At 52.9% G+C, this 17,851-nt stretch overlaps 3 protein-coding genes across 3 annotated transcripts; all 3 read left to right on the plus strand.

Annotated features, from left to right (window-relative positions):
- Nucleotides 1–1,883: 1,883 nt before the first annotated feature.
- On the plus strand, nt 1,884–2,649 carry J4E78_004029 (uncharacterized protein; the record flags this gene model as incomplete). Its single annotated transcript, XM_049364661.1, has 3 exons — nt 1,884–2,087; nt 2,171–2,276; nt 2,534–2,649. 3 exons carry the CDS (start codon nt 1,884–1,886, stop codon nt 2,647–2,649), a joined length of 426 nt encoding a protein of 141 aa, XP_049223739.1.
- Nucleotides 2,650–3,857: 1,208 nt separating this feature from the next.
- Nucleotides 3,858–4,402, plus strand: J4E78_004030 (uncharacterized protein; the record flags this gene model as incomplete). The annotated part of the gene is made up of 2 exons (XM_049364662.1): nt 3,858–4,067; nt 4,136–4,402. The coding sequence occupies 2 exons, from the start codon at nt 3,858–3,860 to the stop codon at nt 4,400–4,402; spliced, it is 477 nt and encodes a 158-aa protein (XP_049223740.1).
- An 11,363-nt stretch (nt 4,403–15,765) lies between these two features.
- J4E78_004031 (uncharacterized protein) lies at nt 15,766–17,250 on the plus strand (the record flags this gene model as incomplete). Its single annotated transcript, XM_049364663.1, has 1 exon — nt 15,766–17,250. The coding sequence occupies one exon, from the start codon at nt 15,766–15,768 to the stop codon at nt 17,248–17,250; it is 1,485 nt and encodes a 494-aa protein (XP_049223741.1).
- Between the last annotated feature and the right edge of the window lie 601 nt (nt 17,251–17,851).

Raw genomic sequence — 17,851 nt, forward strand, 5'->3', positions numbered from 1 at the left:
CATGGATGTGATTTTCCCATCCTCTTCTCTGATTTATATTAGTCAATGCAAATAACACTGAAGCAAACCCGCTCACCTTCGCTCTTGCCCATACGCATATCCAATCGCCATTTTGTAGAGAGTCAATTAAGTTCTCGCCACGTCCAGAGCCTTCATTGCCTTCCCATGTTGGATTTTCTCTACATCCCCAGACAACACGATATCTTCGAATGAAGTCGCCATCGAAGACAGACGTGGCTCTTGCGACTTCGTTGCCTTGCAGATACCAAGCGTGTTGACCTTCAATACCCATTGGGCGTGACGGGTCATCATGTAGAAACGTCATAGCCCGCATCTCGTCGCAGTGTAACCTCTGTGGCTCCGTAGTCGATGGCGAGCGTGGTACATTGCTGAAGCCCAGGTCACCGCATATGCTGTCTATGACGCTGTGGATGTTGCTTTGGGGGTACATGTTGTCCTCGAAGTTTTCAGCGACGGTTTCATCGTCCATATCGCTGGTCGGAAACTGCGGGCGCACGATAGAGACCTCAAACCATGAAGAGGTGTTGTATGTGCCAGTTGTACCCTCTGTTGTCCAGCCCTGGTCGTGACTGACAATCAGAAACTCTATCTCTTTGAGTCTGGGCGTTTCGTGATGCGTGGTTTCGGGCTTGTCAAAGATTATCCTCATTAATGGAGACGCGGCGGAGAAGTTGTCGGAGAACTCTTCGTCCAGAATCACAAGAGTCCTGTCATTTTCATGGACGTGCTCGACCCAGTAACGAGCCTTGTCCAGAATGTCGAGGACGAGTTCGTTGGGAAGTCCTAGGCGGTGATGGAGGAGGGCACGGGTGCGATGAACATCACGGCGACGGGGCACGAAGGGTCTCATAGAGCTGCTTTAGTAATTGGCGCTTTCGGTCGGTCGCAGCGCAGAGGAATTAGGGTTGAGAGGTTAAAGAGGGTCGCTGTGGCATGTGTGCGAAGACACCCAATGGCAGGAGGGCTAGTGGAGAAACAGGCTTAGTGTCGCCCGCACCATCCCCCCGACGAGCCGAGAGTTACCACGGATCGGCACGCATGACAACTGGCGCATTCGGCCCTGCTGCCCATGTTTAGCTGGATCTTTATTCTAACCTCAGTGGAAATGCGAGAGACTTCAGTGTTGCATGGCATTGTCGCTGTTGGTGTGGCAAGCATGCGGCGTCTAGCAGAGCTACGGTGACTCACCGCAGGAACCTCCTCGACCACCATCCCGCAATGTTCGTCCACACTTCAGGGCATATGCCCGCTTTCTTCTACGTCAATTTCTCGAAATGTCTTGCATCAAATCCTCCGTTCATGTCAAAATGTCGTGCTGTTATCGGCGCGACAATATGGTAGGCTGGGGAATAACTCGATCTGTTCCTTTCACTTGCAGATCATTTTAGTAGAGTACGCTCAGTCGACTTGTTGCGCAGAACACTCATATAGTACACAAGGTTTTTAACACAGTACCATCGGCTCAGGAGATTCTACTCCGTCGTGCTCGCGTTATGAAGCGTCTTTTATACCGCGAAGCAACCGCTCAAGACCTCACTAATACAACCGCAGCTTTCAGTGTCACAAGTAGGTGCCTTCGCGCTATGGCGAAGATTCTAGCGCTTAGGAGCAGTGAAAGGATCGGACGAGCTCCACTGAACAAGACTCCCAGTCTTTCATTGCTCCTCGATCAGCTTCTAGAAATGAATTACACCACCCTCCAATAGATTCAACATATTGTTCACGAGCCTCGCTACAACAACCACAAGTCATTCAAGGTCATTCCTCCAAGTTCAAATCTCATGCGATTACATTAATGACTATTCTATAGTCCCTCAACCTCACTACTTACTCCACCGCCAACTCGACGAAGATTCACCGCGATGTCCTCAACCAATACCGAAGAACGTACCCGCAAACTATGGCAAGACAAGCAGCGCCAGGAGCACGCGAAGATGCGTCTCTGCGACGACCTTCAGCGCGAGGCCGTGACGTACAACAACAAAGCTCTCCACTATCGGCAAGAGCGAGACTTCTTCCAATCAGTTCGAAATGGCGTCCGTAGGCAGGAGGCCCAACTTTCGCTTGTATGTACTTTGGGCAACAAGACACATTCTTCCCTTTCAGTATCCATTACCCCGAATCGACAATCGCTAATGAGCCATTGCAGGAACAATGGTCAGCGCATGCGGTCGGCAAACACTACGACCTAGAAAAGCAGATCAAAAAGCTCGTCGTCATCACCGCTGCCCGCAAGAAGCTTCAAGAACAGCTCGGTATGCCTCCTACTGAGGATGGATATGTCGACTGCGGTAAACATGCTGGAATCGGGTCAGTTCCGTCCGCACTACTGGTACATTCAAGACATTTCGCTAATGTATGAGTAGTACGTCATGACTTCGTTCGTACATGTCAGCAATATGGACTGGGAGATTAGCAGCAGTGCGCTCCGGCCTCAATATATAAAAGCACTTGAAGCAGCGTCTGGGATGGCGCACTCAACAACGTCCTGTTTTCGCTAACGTCTTGATAGGAAATCGATACCTGCTGCTCAATCACGAGCTAGATTCGACGACTAGCGTTCGACACTACATGGACGAGAACATGGGCGGATCTTCGCTGTTCGCGGACGAGGAGTGGCGGTCGTAGACACCATTGACCTATGATACTTGGCAACTCTGATTCGCTGTGGCTTCGTCTTGTGTGTGCTCGTCGAGGGGTTAGAGGCGTCATATCCAGAGATGACGGGTGACTACCGGAGGGGGGAGTGAGCTTCTTCAGTGCTTTTGGTGATGGGTATCAAAGTTGTAGGACGAGATTGTAATGAGCATTGTGGATATGAATTGAGTAATGGTGCAAGACTATTGTGTTATAAATAGAGTGTAGAACTGAATAGGTAGACTCGTTGCAATCAGAATCACTCTCACATGTTTACATACGCTATGAAGCACTGACAATGGTTCTGCTGGTGTTCGAATTTACAAGACGTCAAACGGCCATTTATATCCTCCTTCCTATCGCCCGCGGCCCCTGAAAATATTTAACATTATACCGCCTCTACATTATAACGGAAGCTCTGTAGGCCTGTGTGTCCATGTATGCTCGCCAGCATTTAGTACTTCTCGTCCACGAGACGCCTTTGTCCAACGGTGCGAGAAGACGTGATAAAGGACAAGGAATTGGTCGGCTTGGGAAGTAGACCGACGTGGAAGACTGAATAACAAAGAAAAGCAAAGAGAACGTGCTGACAAATGAAGAGTCACAGCCGGGCGTAAATCATGATTTCGTGATATGAGGTTGTCGTTGCCAGAGGAGAAGCGGCTTCAGGTGCATAGCTGTGGTTTCAGTCACAAAGGAGATGCGTGCTTAATGCAGGGGTTCATTTGCTCCTCGTCCGGAGGTGAACGGACGTCTGAAGTCCAATAGAAGCTGTGCAGGGTGTAATGACCTACAAATTGGAAAGAGACTTTCGCACGCCCTTTGCATCTTCTCCTCGTCGTGCGACCCGTCGCAGATGCAAAATAACCTCTGTAACGGGTGTGTAAGAGTTTGACGAGTACAGTCGAAATGTCATAGCGTCGGGTGGTATTGACGAAGCCTCTATCAAGACGCAACTCCCTCTCGCTACCCCGCCACACACCCGCACCACCACATTCCGATTTGACCAAGACTTTGGTATCGTGTTGAGGATATCTCTCCGAACTCCATAGTAAGTCTTTTTGCGCGAGCGAAAGCGTGCTTTTCGACCCGCGACTGACACCTGTTGCTGCCCTACAGACCACCGTCCCCACAAGCACCCCGCGACCGGACACAAAGCCGATACTCGTACATTCGAGCTAGGCATGCCCGCGCCAGAGATGAAGAGGTCGGAGGAGGCGACAAGGAGGTACTTGGCCGATACACGCAGAGATGAGGTGGCGAAGATGGTCATCTGCGAAGGTATACAGCGCGAGGTCGTAGCTCTCGACAGCAAGGCCAAGTACTGGGGAGAGCGCGCCGCCCACTACCAGGCCTGGGGAGATCGGCGAAGACAGAGGCTTCATGCTCGGACTGCCTTGAATCTTCAAGTAAGTCGGGATTCGAAGGCACATCCGCCCAGCCTAGAAAATCGTGGCTAACCAATCCTCTGCAACAGGAAGTTTTCGACAAGAGCGCCGCGGACCGCGACGAGGTTCTCGAACTCGAGATCAACGTGCTCCTATGTTTGACCCGCCTCCGCAAGCTAATTCAACGCAAGCTCCGCATGGCGCCAACGCGGGTCGACTACCTCTACAACGGCAACACCTCAAACCGGGGCGAGCGCTTCGTACTCCTCGACCCGGAGGTGGACTCCGCTACAAGTGTCCAGAACTACATGGACACTCGCATGGCCGGATCATCGTTGTTCGCGAACGAGTTGTAGCTCCCATTGGCCTTGGCTTGATGTAGGGGCGGAAGACTCAAGGGGGATTGACGCGACAGCCCATACTGGCACCATTGGCAGTACCCTCGCGCCCGATAGCTCGCTCCGGACTAGACCTGGGCATAGACGGGGTGATACACGGCGTAATGGATAGCTCTTAGTACTCAGACAACGGCGTCGCGGCGCAGGATCGTATCGGACATAGGTAGATGAGGCAGGAAAGATACCTGAATATATAGAAACCCCATACCCACCTTTGCAGCGATGCAGCAGTATCCACACAATGGAAGTTTGAGCAATGTCAGCAGCATGCTGGATCGTGAGGCCTACGTGATGTCTATATCTTGTGCTGCGCATGCCGTCAGGTATCCTCGAGGCCCTCAGGGCGATTACTACAGCGACAAGGTGCGGTTTGGCGCTTCTGAAGTCGATCAGGCAGTGCGTATCGCTGTTATCTCGCGTGATACTCCATAAATCGTGGCCAAAGAATTGCAGTAGTAATTCTCGAGTGATAGCATATAGCAATTATGCCAATGCTGCGAATGGAGAAGCTTAACCTGCTGCCGCGTCTTGGCCTAAGCCATCCGCGCTCGAGTCCTTCAGCTGGCATGTCATGTCTACGCCGACAAGTGCAGACTCGCTGTCAAAGCAGCTTACCTTGAAGCGACGTAGCTAGCTGCGTCTCTCATAAGTCTAATCTCCAGACGCGAAAGGGCAAAGTCCAAGTAGACGTCCTTCGCGAACGAAGTTCCTGCTACTCCTGCTGCAGAAGCGAAGACTGGGAAGAGCGGGCGTGCTGAACCAACCTGCCTCGCCTCTCGAGGAATAGATATTACATCTTACCTTGGCAGTGGAATAGTAATTAGAGAAAAGACAAGGCCGTACCAGCCTCTAGTCGCAGTACGCTCTACTCAAGCTTTCGCGGTAAAGAAGACAACAAAAAAGAGCAAAAATACGGACTTTCAACCGCGGGAACTCCACCGCCTGTTTTCGAACCCTGGTGAATACACAAGTTAGTAACTGTTTTCTGTCAAGGCCTCATCGGCCAGGGTACGACGCTGGGTCACCATCCCAACGCCGTACGAGATATTGGCAAGATTAGAGCAATTATATAGCCAAAGGACTTCGAGGTTGCTATGGTGGCCTTTGTTGATTTTCGAGGCGCGAAGGGGCGCGTGCTTGTGCGGGGATTACGCGGGGCGGGGCAGCGGCGGCGAGTGCAGAGACTGCTTCACATCGTCCACGGCGGCGAGGAGGCAGGGGTCTGCCAGTGAGACGAAGCTCCGCTTAGGCGTGAGCTGCTGCTCGTCGCGTTGAGCTCGCTCCTGTAGCCTGAGTTGCACGTTCCGGAGCGTGTGTGACATCTCAGGCTATATACACAAGCAGCCATGACATGTACGTCAAGCCCGGTATGATCAGGGTAGTCTCGATGGCGCACATCTCCTGGAGCATTGAAGACTCTTTTAACTCGTGGTGTTTGCGCTGCATGCCGGTCCGGTCTGACGTCGCTCATGTGTGGCAGCGGATGTCCGCACATCCAGGTCTGCACCCACGCTTGCACCCACGGCATGCATTCGTTCAGCATTGCGCATCGGAACGCAAAGGCGCAACTGCAATCATGCAGTGCAAGTACGCTCGACAGTCGCGAATGCATTCGATGCGCCTTTGTGGTGGTACCCGGAACAAGTTGAGACGGGTTATGGGTGAAGTTGGCCACACGCAGCAGCATCCCGTTGTTGCTTACCCCGCCTCGAGTCCGTGATGTCGCGCATTACTCTTTGGCAGTATGTGATACCGTTGTTGACAGTCTTCGACTCTTGAGCGTGGCTTCGATAATGCCCGAGCCCATGTCCGCAGTCGTAAGTTTCGAAATCTTGATACGTGATGAGCTATTCCTTCTCTTGTCCCATTAAATCCGTGTAGCGGCAAGCTGGTAACCAAATCCGATACATCAAGCCGTGAGTATTGAAAGTGTATAGCATAGACCCATTCTGCATACATGGTGAGGTAATACCTGAAGGACAGGCGTTGGAGTCGTGATTCCGGGCGAGTCAGGCTTGGCTACCTCCAAGCAGAAGATGACAGAGTAAGGACGGGATCGAGGTGAGTCCTGAAGTCTTGAACAAAATTCCGATGGCAGCACCAGGGTTCTGTCAAGAATGATCACTTGACGGGGCGACACGGATACGATATGTGGTCCTCTTAGGTGAGAGACTTTCTCACCCCTGAATATAGCGAAAGTCAATCCCGCGGGTGAGAGATAATTTGTCGAAGAGCTTTCGAGACGATTCGGATGAAGCATATACTTTTGGAATGATGTATGCTAAGGCAAACAGCCAAAGGGCGTGACTTGAAGCACAGCCAGTTATGCTTCGTGACGCTGTTCCGTGATGATGGCGGATCGATGGCGGACTTGGAAGAGACGACCCATAATGTGTGACCCATCAAATCAGCTTCGTGAGGGCTTCTTGTCGAGCCAGCCCCTGAACTAACTGATTCTCACATGTTCCGCTGAGAGACGCCGTTGCGCAACGAAGATCCTCTTCATGAAAACATGAGACCATGCAAAGAAGGCCATTAAGGGATCTCCGTGTCGAAGAGCGTAAAGTGAAATGCATTTCGATGGGCGTGCCGCTCGACACCAATGCATCAAAGCCGCAGATTGTTCAGCAGCCCGTATGTCCGCTGCTCAAATACCGAACGTTTGCTAACGTCTTTGGCCATCTCCTCCCATCGTTCAGTAGCGAACTGTTGCAGGACATTGTTGTTGTAGATCATGTCCGCGATATGCACCTCATCGCGATTCTGGAGATGAGTGCCACTCAGCGAACAGCAGACTTGCGCTACCTCCAGGTAACCCCTGACAAGCCCACATCGTGTGGCATCTTCATAACCGCCAAAGTCCGCACCAAGACCGATGAATAGGGGCCTTGATATCTAGATCATGTCCAGTTGCAGCGGTGCAGCGTTGCGACGTTGCGACGTTGCAATCAGACAAGGTTGGTCCTTCGAGCTCCTCCAATGGATATGATCATGTTTGCGCAGTCAGAAAATCTGAAAGAAAATCGACATGCTGCCGGTTGCTTTAAGATGCTGACTCCAGTCTGGAACTTGAGGCTCTTGCAAGGAGCCCGCGATGATGTCTCACATGCGGAGATGCTCGGAAGTCCGCTGTCGACCAGCCATGTAACATCTACAACAGATGCCAGCTTCTTTAACTTCGCTTCCCTCTAGAATGGCGGACAAGCAAGCATGCGCATCAAAAGTGGCTTCAAGACCAGTATGCTTTATGATAAGCTGAAAGATAGCGCATACATGTCACCAGCTAGACCATCTGTATGCCACATCTACCAAGTCATACCCTACAGAGCATGCTTGAGGATGCAAAAAGAGATGTGAAAGCATCTGATCTTGCACTGTGAACAGTTGACCAGATATGGGCTGATTCGATGATGTATGGTGTGTGGGTGCAAAAGCAAAGGCAAAAAAAAGCCAGGAATTACATGCTACTCAATGGTAACAAGACACGGCGGAGAATCGAACCTGGGTGATGTTAGCCAACCATTCATTCAAGTGATGAACAGTGGTCCGATCCTCTAACCAATGCAAGGCGCCTGGTAGCCACTACTACCAGGAACCCGACACCTGGGACCTTTTGATGGAAATATCCAGAAATTCTTTGTATATATAACGACAACAACTTACTTTCGGTATGTTTGGTGAAGGAGATTGGCGGGATCGTCTGATTGGCATCGCGGGGGTGTGGGGCAGGCACGGCGGCGACAGGGTCACCATCCAGGCACTTTGCGTGACCAATGGAGAGGCCGTCGTCGAGTAGCTCCTTCTTCTCCACCATCTCATGCCTGTCTTGCTTCTGTACGTCCATCGTCCTATGTTGGGTCGTTTATAGGGCTGGCCATGGACAAGCCCTAATTAGGCGGCCTTCACGTCTTGCAATTCGATATGCGTTCCGCCCACAACAAGTCTCAAGGCATCTCCGTCTTGAGTTTGAGCTGTCCACCTGAGCTGCAGCTTGATGCAAATATAAGGGAAGCGTGTCATGCAGGGAGCTGCACCGACTTGTCGCGATCAGAAATCTCTAAAGTTTGTTCCGCAGCGAGACACCAGTACACTCTGTGCCTATGTCTGAGGAGCACTTTGCAAGTATGACACTCCATCTCATCACGCTGATTGGGGTGTGTAGACGCAGCCTCATGTTTGCATGCGCAGCGCAGGTGCACGGCCAGCGCACAAACTGTAAGAGTGGTCTTGAAGCCCCTGCATCGCCATCCTTGTGACGTCCCGTTAAGAGACACGATACGATGGAGGCTCTACGTGCGGCTTTTGTTGTTGCGCCGCTCGCATGATGGTTCTCACGTCTGCAAAGTGCGAGTCTTGTTGACTCCCGTGGTGTCCGCACTCCATCACCTCCGCCACCCCGACACCTCCCACCGCGACAACGCGATAGCAGTGTCGTCAAGGTAGAGTCGTCTGATACAGAAGACGTGACGATGAGAGGAAGGCGAGTCGTTTCCTGTCGGGCTGACTTGATCGCAGATCTTGTGCGATGTCCAAAACTCCCAACGCCCTGTCCACGAAGTCTTCAACACCGCTGCGATCGGCTCCGCCGCAGCAACAGTCGTTCTCGAGTTGCTCGTCCTTGGAACATTCGATCACCAGCGCTACTTCGGCGCCCTGCTTTACCACGCCGATACGGAGGCACGGAAGCAGCACCGACAGGCTGCATCGCCCCGCCAGGCGCACGAAGAACGCATCCCAGATCCATGCAGCACCACGAGACATACGACAGAAAGCGATCTCCAGGCAGAGCATCACGGCACCGGAGCCACCAGACTGCTTGCAGTGGTTCTGGAGCCCACCGGAAGCCGCCGTGGCACTCGATCCTTCTTCATCACCGGACAAGCTCAAGGGCGGGGGTGAAGCCCTGCACACGCGAAGATCGGGCGGTCCCTCTACCATCGGATAGATACATCCCACAAGCCGGCAATATCGTACACCAAACGCGCGCCACGATGCAAGACAGCTTTGTCGCAATTGATTGAGGCCCGCGAGTCGCCGCGACCAACGATGCGAACACCGCACAAACATAACGTAGTGAGGCAGGCGGAAGTCTCCTGACTATGGCTCTCCGGCGGCGTGAACCTCTCAGCCACCAGGAATATCGGCGCTGAGAAGCCTGCGCGAGCAGCTTCAACAAACGATATCTCTCGCGACACGAGTGCTCAGCTACTCAGCGGATGCACTGGGAAACAAAATTGTCGGTCCTGGAGCTTGACATACCGGCCCTGGACGTGGCAACCACCGTATCAATGCCATGACTAGTGGCGCCGAATGAAGACCTGGACGGATATCTCGCTGGCGAATCTGACTTCGGCTGGACAACTCTTCTGTGGTTGGACGCCGTAACGATGGTTTACGGAGTCGAACATTGGAACCATGACCATAAGAGCTTGGAACAAGAGCTCAGACTGTCGATACATGGAGCCATCAGTCTTGCTCGGACGTCTTACTCTTTGACATCTTCTCAAAGTACGAGGTCGCAGGTAACTTGTTTGACATGCCACCATGACAAACTTGCCGATGTACCCAGGGGAACGGTGTATCAAGCACGCACTCGCGACGGAAACATAGCGTCTTGAGGGCAGATAGGTCGTTGCGGTCGCTAGACTCATGCATCTGCGCCTTTGAACCTAATACTGATTGGATGAATTGTCGGCATTGCCAAAGCATTGGTGAGTGTAAAACCCAAGGAAGTTTACCGACGGCTGGAGGACCTTGCCAGCCCAAAACCAGAGGGGCCACGCAGGTGGAGGAGCCTGATACCGTCGACCGACGGTTCAAGACGCGTGATTTCAGCACCTCTTTGCCGACTACGTCAGATACCCTGGTCTGGTCGACTGAAGTTGAAGAACTGGCCTGCACTTGTCGACCCGACAAGCACTATGCAAGGCTCGGCATGACTTCGTCGATGGGCCCCGTGGGAGAGTACGGGACGATACATTCAGGTACAAGCTGTCGCAACGATCGTGAACGCGCTCGTGTATCCAGTCCAGACACGATCAAGGCCGACGGGATGTTGCGAAGTTGCTGATGCTCTAATCCGCAGTAGTGGCTTCAGCTAGGAGATGATACGCTCGCTAAAGTTCAGACTGTAGTGCATCCACGTCGTACCTAAGGTGAGACACCCCATAAGGCCAAATCGTTTTGCAACAGTCTGTAGCATCAGACGCAGGCCTTGCATTGTTGCCGACTTGTAGTGATACATCGGAAAGCCAGCCTACTCCATGCAAGTGTGAGCGAGGTGACGCTCTGAACGCCAAAGATTGCGCAGCTTTCGATTTGCAGCAAGACTGGATATGTCCTCGTGTGCCTCGAGCATGCGCAGGAGCCGTTGTTGTTGCAGCGATTAAGCTGTTCGATGCGAGTTTCGCATCGTCTGCCCGTCCGCTCCTGCTTTCTTCTGTCGACTGGTTCTGCGGTACAACGCGCAAGGCTCTTGCGGTCTGTGTCCCTACGCCTGATGCAGGGCTCGGTATCAGCATGGCGACGCATCATAGCTGTTGCATGACGAAGACTGTAGCTGTGGAGACCATGCCAGCGAGCTTCCGCCGAACGAACAACAACGAGATGATGCGAAATTGTGTGTCGATTTGCCGACCGAGCAACCGCTGCAAACTTCCTTTTGTGGCCCACAACCCGCAACGTACCCATTACCTTCTCTTACCAGATCTTCTGCGAGACAGAGACGGACGTTGTGTCGATGCGAAACAGCCGAAGTATGGGATTGTAGTACTCGCGTACTCGATGTCGATAGGCAAGGGAGATCGTAGTTCGTGAACCTTCGGCCGTAGGACGCTTGTGCAGACAAGGAAGAGGACTCGATTGGCATTTCTTGGAGGTTTGGCGATGCCAGCATGGCTCCGGCTAACGCGCTTGTGGTGAGCGACGGAGAGAGGTCTCGCTCGAATGTTACCTAGAATTTTGGTAAAGGTTACAGTGCGAAGTCGAACTCCGAAGGGTCAGCATAGTCGGAGTTATACCACCGCTTCGCCAACGGAGGTTGGTGGATAGCTGCAGCCAAAGGTGAAAGCCGACAACGCTGCCCGAGTACTCAAGTACCCTGTGGCTGGTAGTTGTTTGGCCTGCATGTCTCTCCCTGAAGGCGTTGTAGCTTCCTACGTCGAGGGAGATGTTCATTCGGAGCTTGGCCAAGCGAGTGGTCTCTTCCGCGGAGGTCTCAAATCCGGAACAGCAAGAGTACCGAGCGGACGGAGTGGCCGCAGGTATAGAGGCAGTCGAGGTGGGATCGCGAGCGTTCGAGGGGTAGGTGGGTGATCCGACGCGAGCTGTATGCAAGGTGGGCGCCGCTTGGAGACACCCCCGAAGCTTGTTCGAGGTTCGATGTCCATGGAGCTGTAAACCTGGCAACAGAAGTGAAGTGCGCAAGCAAGCCAGTGTTACTTTGCCTTTACCAAGCTCCCTAGAGAAGTTGTCTCGAGGCATGTTGGGCATGGGAGAACGACGCGGACTGCCGGGTGAGGGGAAGCGTCGCGTTGAAGCACACCAGCTCGATCCAAAGCAGCCCTTCCTGGTATCATATTACTATGTGCCTTCCTGAAGGTGCCACTACAGGCGAGCGGCAAGCTGCGAGCTGCGAGTCGCGGTCGAGGTCGTCGTCAAGGGTGTACGGCGGGTGGGACGATGTCTTGCTGAGGGGCCATCTCGGCGGCTGAGGCGCTGGGCGGACTCGGAAGACATGTGCATCTCAGAGGCTCGAGTCTTCATTTCTATATCGTATAGCGAACGCGTCGTAGCGATGTGGAGCCGATTTCGTGGAGCTGGTGGTTGGTGGCGAGTTGGTGTGTGGGCTGAGGCGAGAAATTCAGGAGGGAGGCGCGATGGTGATGCAGGTCCATGCGGACATGGCGGACTCCAGGAGCAAGAACAGCCGCACCGTGCACACAGCAGCTGGCAAGTAACGACTCCGTCGTCGACGTGTATTGCACAGAGCTACTGCATCGATGCAAGTCCGCACGTCAGAGCAGAGAGAGTCGGGCCGAATCCTTCGCCCAGAACTTAGCGAAGCCAGCCCCGCGGAGACACCAGGCCGTGGAGCGACTGCAAGACGACAGCACTGAAGGGATGCACTGCATCAGAAAGGTTGGGAAGAGCAGCCTCCTCAACGTAGCAAGAGCTACTGGGTGTACCGCATCTGTAATCGGGCTCAGGAGGAAATGCATACCATATAGGATAGATGCAGGCAAGTCAACCGTACCTCAGCCCTACTACAATACAGACAGATGCTAACGCTCAAGCAGATAGTTCCTTAGATACAGCACTATATTCGTAGACCCAAAATATACCATCTGTTGACCTTCCAATGTTGTGCACCTGCCTGCGTTATGGACGAGATTCTGCCAAGGACAGGAACCGATGGGGAATCGTCCCTGCTGAACGCACTCCTAGCGCCAGAAACTCTAATCGCACCTCTGCCCACTCCCTCCACACCCCTCTTGTTTACTGACCACCCCTGCCTCAACTTCCTCTGCGACTTTCGCCAAGCACGAACCCCCTTCCCATTGCCGCAACTAATGCAGAAGAGCTTCTCGTACGCGTCATTACGGTTCAGATCCCCTGGATATCCTCCTGAGCGACACAGCGCGTCGCCTGCCTCCATCGCCATGCATAGTCATCGCCGGCGCGACGAGCCACTTCCACAACCGCGTCTGAATTTCCCAGCAGACGCGATGGCAGCCCTAAGTCGTAACGGGCTATGCACCTCCGCTTGATCTCGGTCAGGGTATCCTTTGCTGTCTGGCCCTTGATGAGGCCCGTTCTCGTTTCGACATCAAGCACGCAGACAAACATCGCACACTAATGACCTACAGCGCTGCAGCGACCACACCGCTTTGCAGAAACACGACCTGGCTGCTCACCTCTCCTCTGCCGACTCTCAATCGATACGCTCGACTCTGTTGCTCGAGCTCACACTCTGCCTGCGTAATGACGGTACAACTTCGAGAAAACAATCAGCAGTATGCTTCCGCAATAGGCTATCAAGGCTTCCGTGTAGGCTGCATCGACGCCAAAACTGCGCCTACCCTTTGAGCATCGCCACACCTTTGGAATCCGCACCGATCTTGAAGGCCTTCCTTCCCATTCATAAACCCGTGCTTCGGGGTGGCTATCGACTGCCTAGGAAGTCGAGCAGAGTCTCAGACAGCTGTACAAACCCACAAAGGCGTCTATCTAGCATGCCAGCGCGAGTCGTAGATATTGCGATCATCAGGTCCAAAGTTCAAGTATCCGGCAAGGCTCATGTACATCTTCCCTCACAGAGCTCTCGCCTTCAGTTCGGAATCAATGCCAGCTGGTAAACCCAGCCGGCAGTATGTAAAAGCTTCTATCGCGCGCACCCATCATCTTTGGACCTTTTTCCGGATATTCAACAACATCGAACCCTTGGCTACGGAGCCTAGCGTCAATACCTATCCTGCCCTTCCCATTAGGCTTGGGCTGATGTCCACGGTTCAATATCTTGCTATTCGGTTTGCATTTGGTATCTGGATACCCTAGCGGTAGGTTTCTTCCACTTGCCGAACAAAAGGTAAGGTGCACTGATGTGAGAGGTTCTCTTACACTGTCAAGTCTAAGTCCGGGTATGTCATCTTCGTTACATTGTGGGTTTGTCATATCTCCACTTCCACGCACTTTCCTGTCTACACCTCGGCCTTCGATCTACCAGAAGGTTTCTTGCTCTTTCTCTTGAACATATTTCACAAGCCATTGCAACCAGCCATTACACTCCAGTGCTGTCAGCTTGTTCAAGTATCTTGTTCACATCATGGTCGAGCGAGACAGGCACACTGTTAGTAAGGCCTTTCCTGCGAACAATACCAAAAGAGATGGGATTTAAAAAAGCCTTCTTCGGGACTCAACAATCTGGACCTACGAGCCATTAGCACAGGACCCGCAAGGTGGGCTCAGTGAATACTAATGGCACGTAGCCACCACAATAGGCAACATACATCCACGGCGAGACAGACAATACAATACGTCTTTCTGATTGTAGTCAGCTCATCGACGCCGACTATCGGCCTTTACCGCCAGTTTGCCACCCGGATTTCCACGTCACCAAGGGTTTGAAGCGCGGGGTAAGACATATACATGTACTTTTGCTCACGTGGTGTCGCTCAACCAGGCTTCGAAACACCACAGTCCGCGCCGTTACCGCTTATACCAAGCGTCACTGAGACTTGTGGATATATATATATACATCCTCAACTTACCTTGACATAACCTTTCCTCATCCACAAAGGCTCTTGCGACCACATCATCAGAACTTCAAAAGCAAGACGTCGCTCTCTCACCTGGACATCCTCGCTTATACCGTTCAGCAATACGACTGTATGCCCGGCCAACGTTGACAATTGGAAGTCTGCCAGTACTATTCTTATCTTCCCACGCAGTACCTTGCAGTGCCTTTGCAACTTGATCAGAAGCTTGCATAATCGCCCGATATCCCGACACGTCAATTGCTATCCTGAACCCGAACCGAATTACATCGAACGAACTTTCAACTTCCGACTTACAGATCGAGAAGAACGCGGTCGTGGTCGCTTCTAGACACTGCCATCTCGACTGCGTTGTGTTATCTGTGGTCCCTTAGCGTCCTACCTTGTGGCTCAACTGCCCGTTGTCAGCCACCGCACCCGCGAAACCTTCTTCGTCTTCACCGAACAGGAGACGGCAAAGAAGACATATAGACTGCTACGGTTAGGAAGTTCAGAGTGAACATTCTTCCGGCGTCTCCCGTGCTTCACGCCGTCTAGTCCTGTTTGCGAAGAGGAAGGGGTGTGTTGCTGTGGTCTTGGCTCAGCGTACGTTGAGCACGTCCGCCCTACTAGCCAGTTCGTCGCCTACGTAACTGGGCTGCCCGGGAGCTCGATAACGCTAGCGTCTCGTCTGCCTCGTCTGCCTCCCCTAAGTCCCTCCCACAGCTGGTCCGTCTTTACCGCACCACCTGTAAACACCGCCACCTACACATCTCCAAAAGGTACGTACCTCCAGCAGCTTAGCAGCTGCTTCCCCTGCACTGCACCCTCCTTTTGCCCGCTTCAGCAGCACGCTGGCAGCTTCGTTGTGGCGCTACAGCTTGCATTGTTGACTCTCCCCCGCTCTCCGCCCCACACACAACACGCCCACTCTGGTGTACGCATTGCGCCTTTGCTTGACCTCTTGCTAATTCCAACGCAGAGAGCGCTTTGGTTCTTGATCCATTGCTACGACTTGAACGTAAGCTACTGGATATCATGTCCCGCTTCCACAACAACCAGCTAAACATGGTTAGCCTCTTCAACGAGGAACCGACCACACCAACACACAAGCCCAATCGCAAGCGTAATCGCACTATGCCCGCACCTGAGTGTCACTCCAAGAACCTCCTGCAGCACAACGGACCTATCCAGACCTACCGCGGTCCCGAGGTTGACAATTCCTACGTCAACTACGGTTTCGAGAGCGATATGCACCGTCGCGGTCAGTATCACGCTATGCAAGCCTATGTTGCCCCAGCTCAAGCTCCGGTGAACAACGGTGGCTCTGTGAGTTATACCCCCACATATGACAGCGATTACGCCGAGAGCGATCGCGAGGACCACCCCCCATCCAAGATCCCAAAGATCAACAAGGATGGCGCTCCCCGCAAGCCACGCCAGCCTCGTCCCAAGCTACTCAAGTGGAGTGACAACGATTGGAAGAATGTAGTCCTCGGTATCGTCTGGGCCTGTGGTGAGACTGGTGTCCAGATCCCGTTCGACCAGGCTGGCCAGGTTGTCGGCGAGAGCTGTACTGCTGGCGCACTTCAGCAGGCCATCTTGAAGTTGCGCGGCAAACAGATCGCAGAGGGCTACCAAATTCCATCGTTGAGGATGGCGTGGACGCGCAAGAACAAACGTTCGTCTTCTTTGTCGTCCACTGCTAACACCAACTCTCAGACCAACGCTGGTCAGGACCCACTGACTCCTTCCCGTCCGTCCTTGATCGTAAAGCTAAAGGTTCCAGTATCAAAATCTGTCGGCGTCAAGCACTCTCCGGGTTTCAACAAGGCCGGTGCTGATACTGTCCGCGAGGAGTCCAAGGAGAAGGTCCAAGTTCTCAACGAGGCACAAGACCAGAAGCCCGTCGTGGTTGATGACGACGTCTTCAACATTGACTCCCACCGTGCTCACAACAAGGACTCTGATGTAGACTATCTCCAGTCCGACGGTGATGCATCCAAGGTTGGTCAGGGTTTCGGTGTCAGCGGTCACAAGTCCCCTGTCGCCCAACGCAGGCCTACCCTCTACCGCAACGACGCCCAGACCCACCTTGAGGTCAACAAGTTCGTGGACGATACTCAGATGTATGGCTCCGGTGCAAACTACCACGGTAGAGAGATGGAGTCTGTTGATCTTGACTCTTTCGAGCTTGTCGACGAGGACAACGAGGCTCTTCTTAGGCACCCACGTAGTGCGTTCATTCCCGAGATGTCCCCTCTGTCGGGCCATGCTTACGAGAGTCCTTATAGTTTCCAAGTGGAAGAGGGTCAAGATGTTAGTGGCCACTCGCCTGTGTGGCACGGGTCGGGACAGCGAGGAGCCCAAGGTTTCCTTGGTTTGGCTTGCTCGCCGCAAGATGGGCTACCGCCGCTAGAGGCCGGTCATATCCCTGATTCGTTTCCTCACGACGTTTTCGCGAACTGCGGTTTCACTCAGGGTTCATACGTCGACGTACCCATGGCCGAGGCTTATGATGGCTATGGTTTCAACGCGGGACATTTCAACTAAAAGCACCTCGCCTCGTCACCCGCCTTCACGCGAGTAAAGGTTACGCCTACACGACTGTAAGAACAACTCATGTGCCTTATGATCGCTTTGCTAACCATTGTTGCCAGTATGATGGACGGTTTCTTTATGGTAGCACGACATTCACGGTTCACGGTTTCTTCATTTTGGCTGCTGGTTTTGCAGTCTGGATATGGTATGATGCGACACGGCTACACGAACACACTGGGTGTTATCTTCTTCATGGGTTGATGTGACTACTTGGCTTGAGACATCTACGTCGGCCTTGATAGCACTTGGCATGGTCTTTGCACTACATGATTGATGGATAGGATACCCGCTTCACGGATGAAAAGTTTAGGTACTTGAGTAATGGAAACTTGAATACCTCTATGATGACTCAATGATGCTGATGCTACTGCTACTGTTGATGATGACGTGATAGGCTGATGGAGTGACATGCCCGCACTTTGCTACCTCATCACCTACTTTGACGAGCACAGCAGTATCCCCTCACGTGGAGTCCTTTGCGCATTTTGCTAAGTACAATAGCCGCCAATATCCGAAAATCGTGTGACTCACACGCTGGCTCAGAAGGGAAGGG

This window comes from Alternaria triticimaculans (genome assembly GCF_023758025.1).
Source record: "Alternaria triticimaculans strain BMP 0046 chromosome Unknown scaffold_4, whole genome shotgun sequence".
Classification (NCBI taxonomy): Eukaryota; Fungi; Ascomycota; class Dothideomycetes; order Pleosporales; family Pleosporaceae; genus Alternaria; species Alternaria triticimaculans.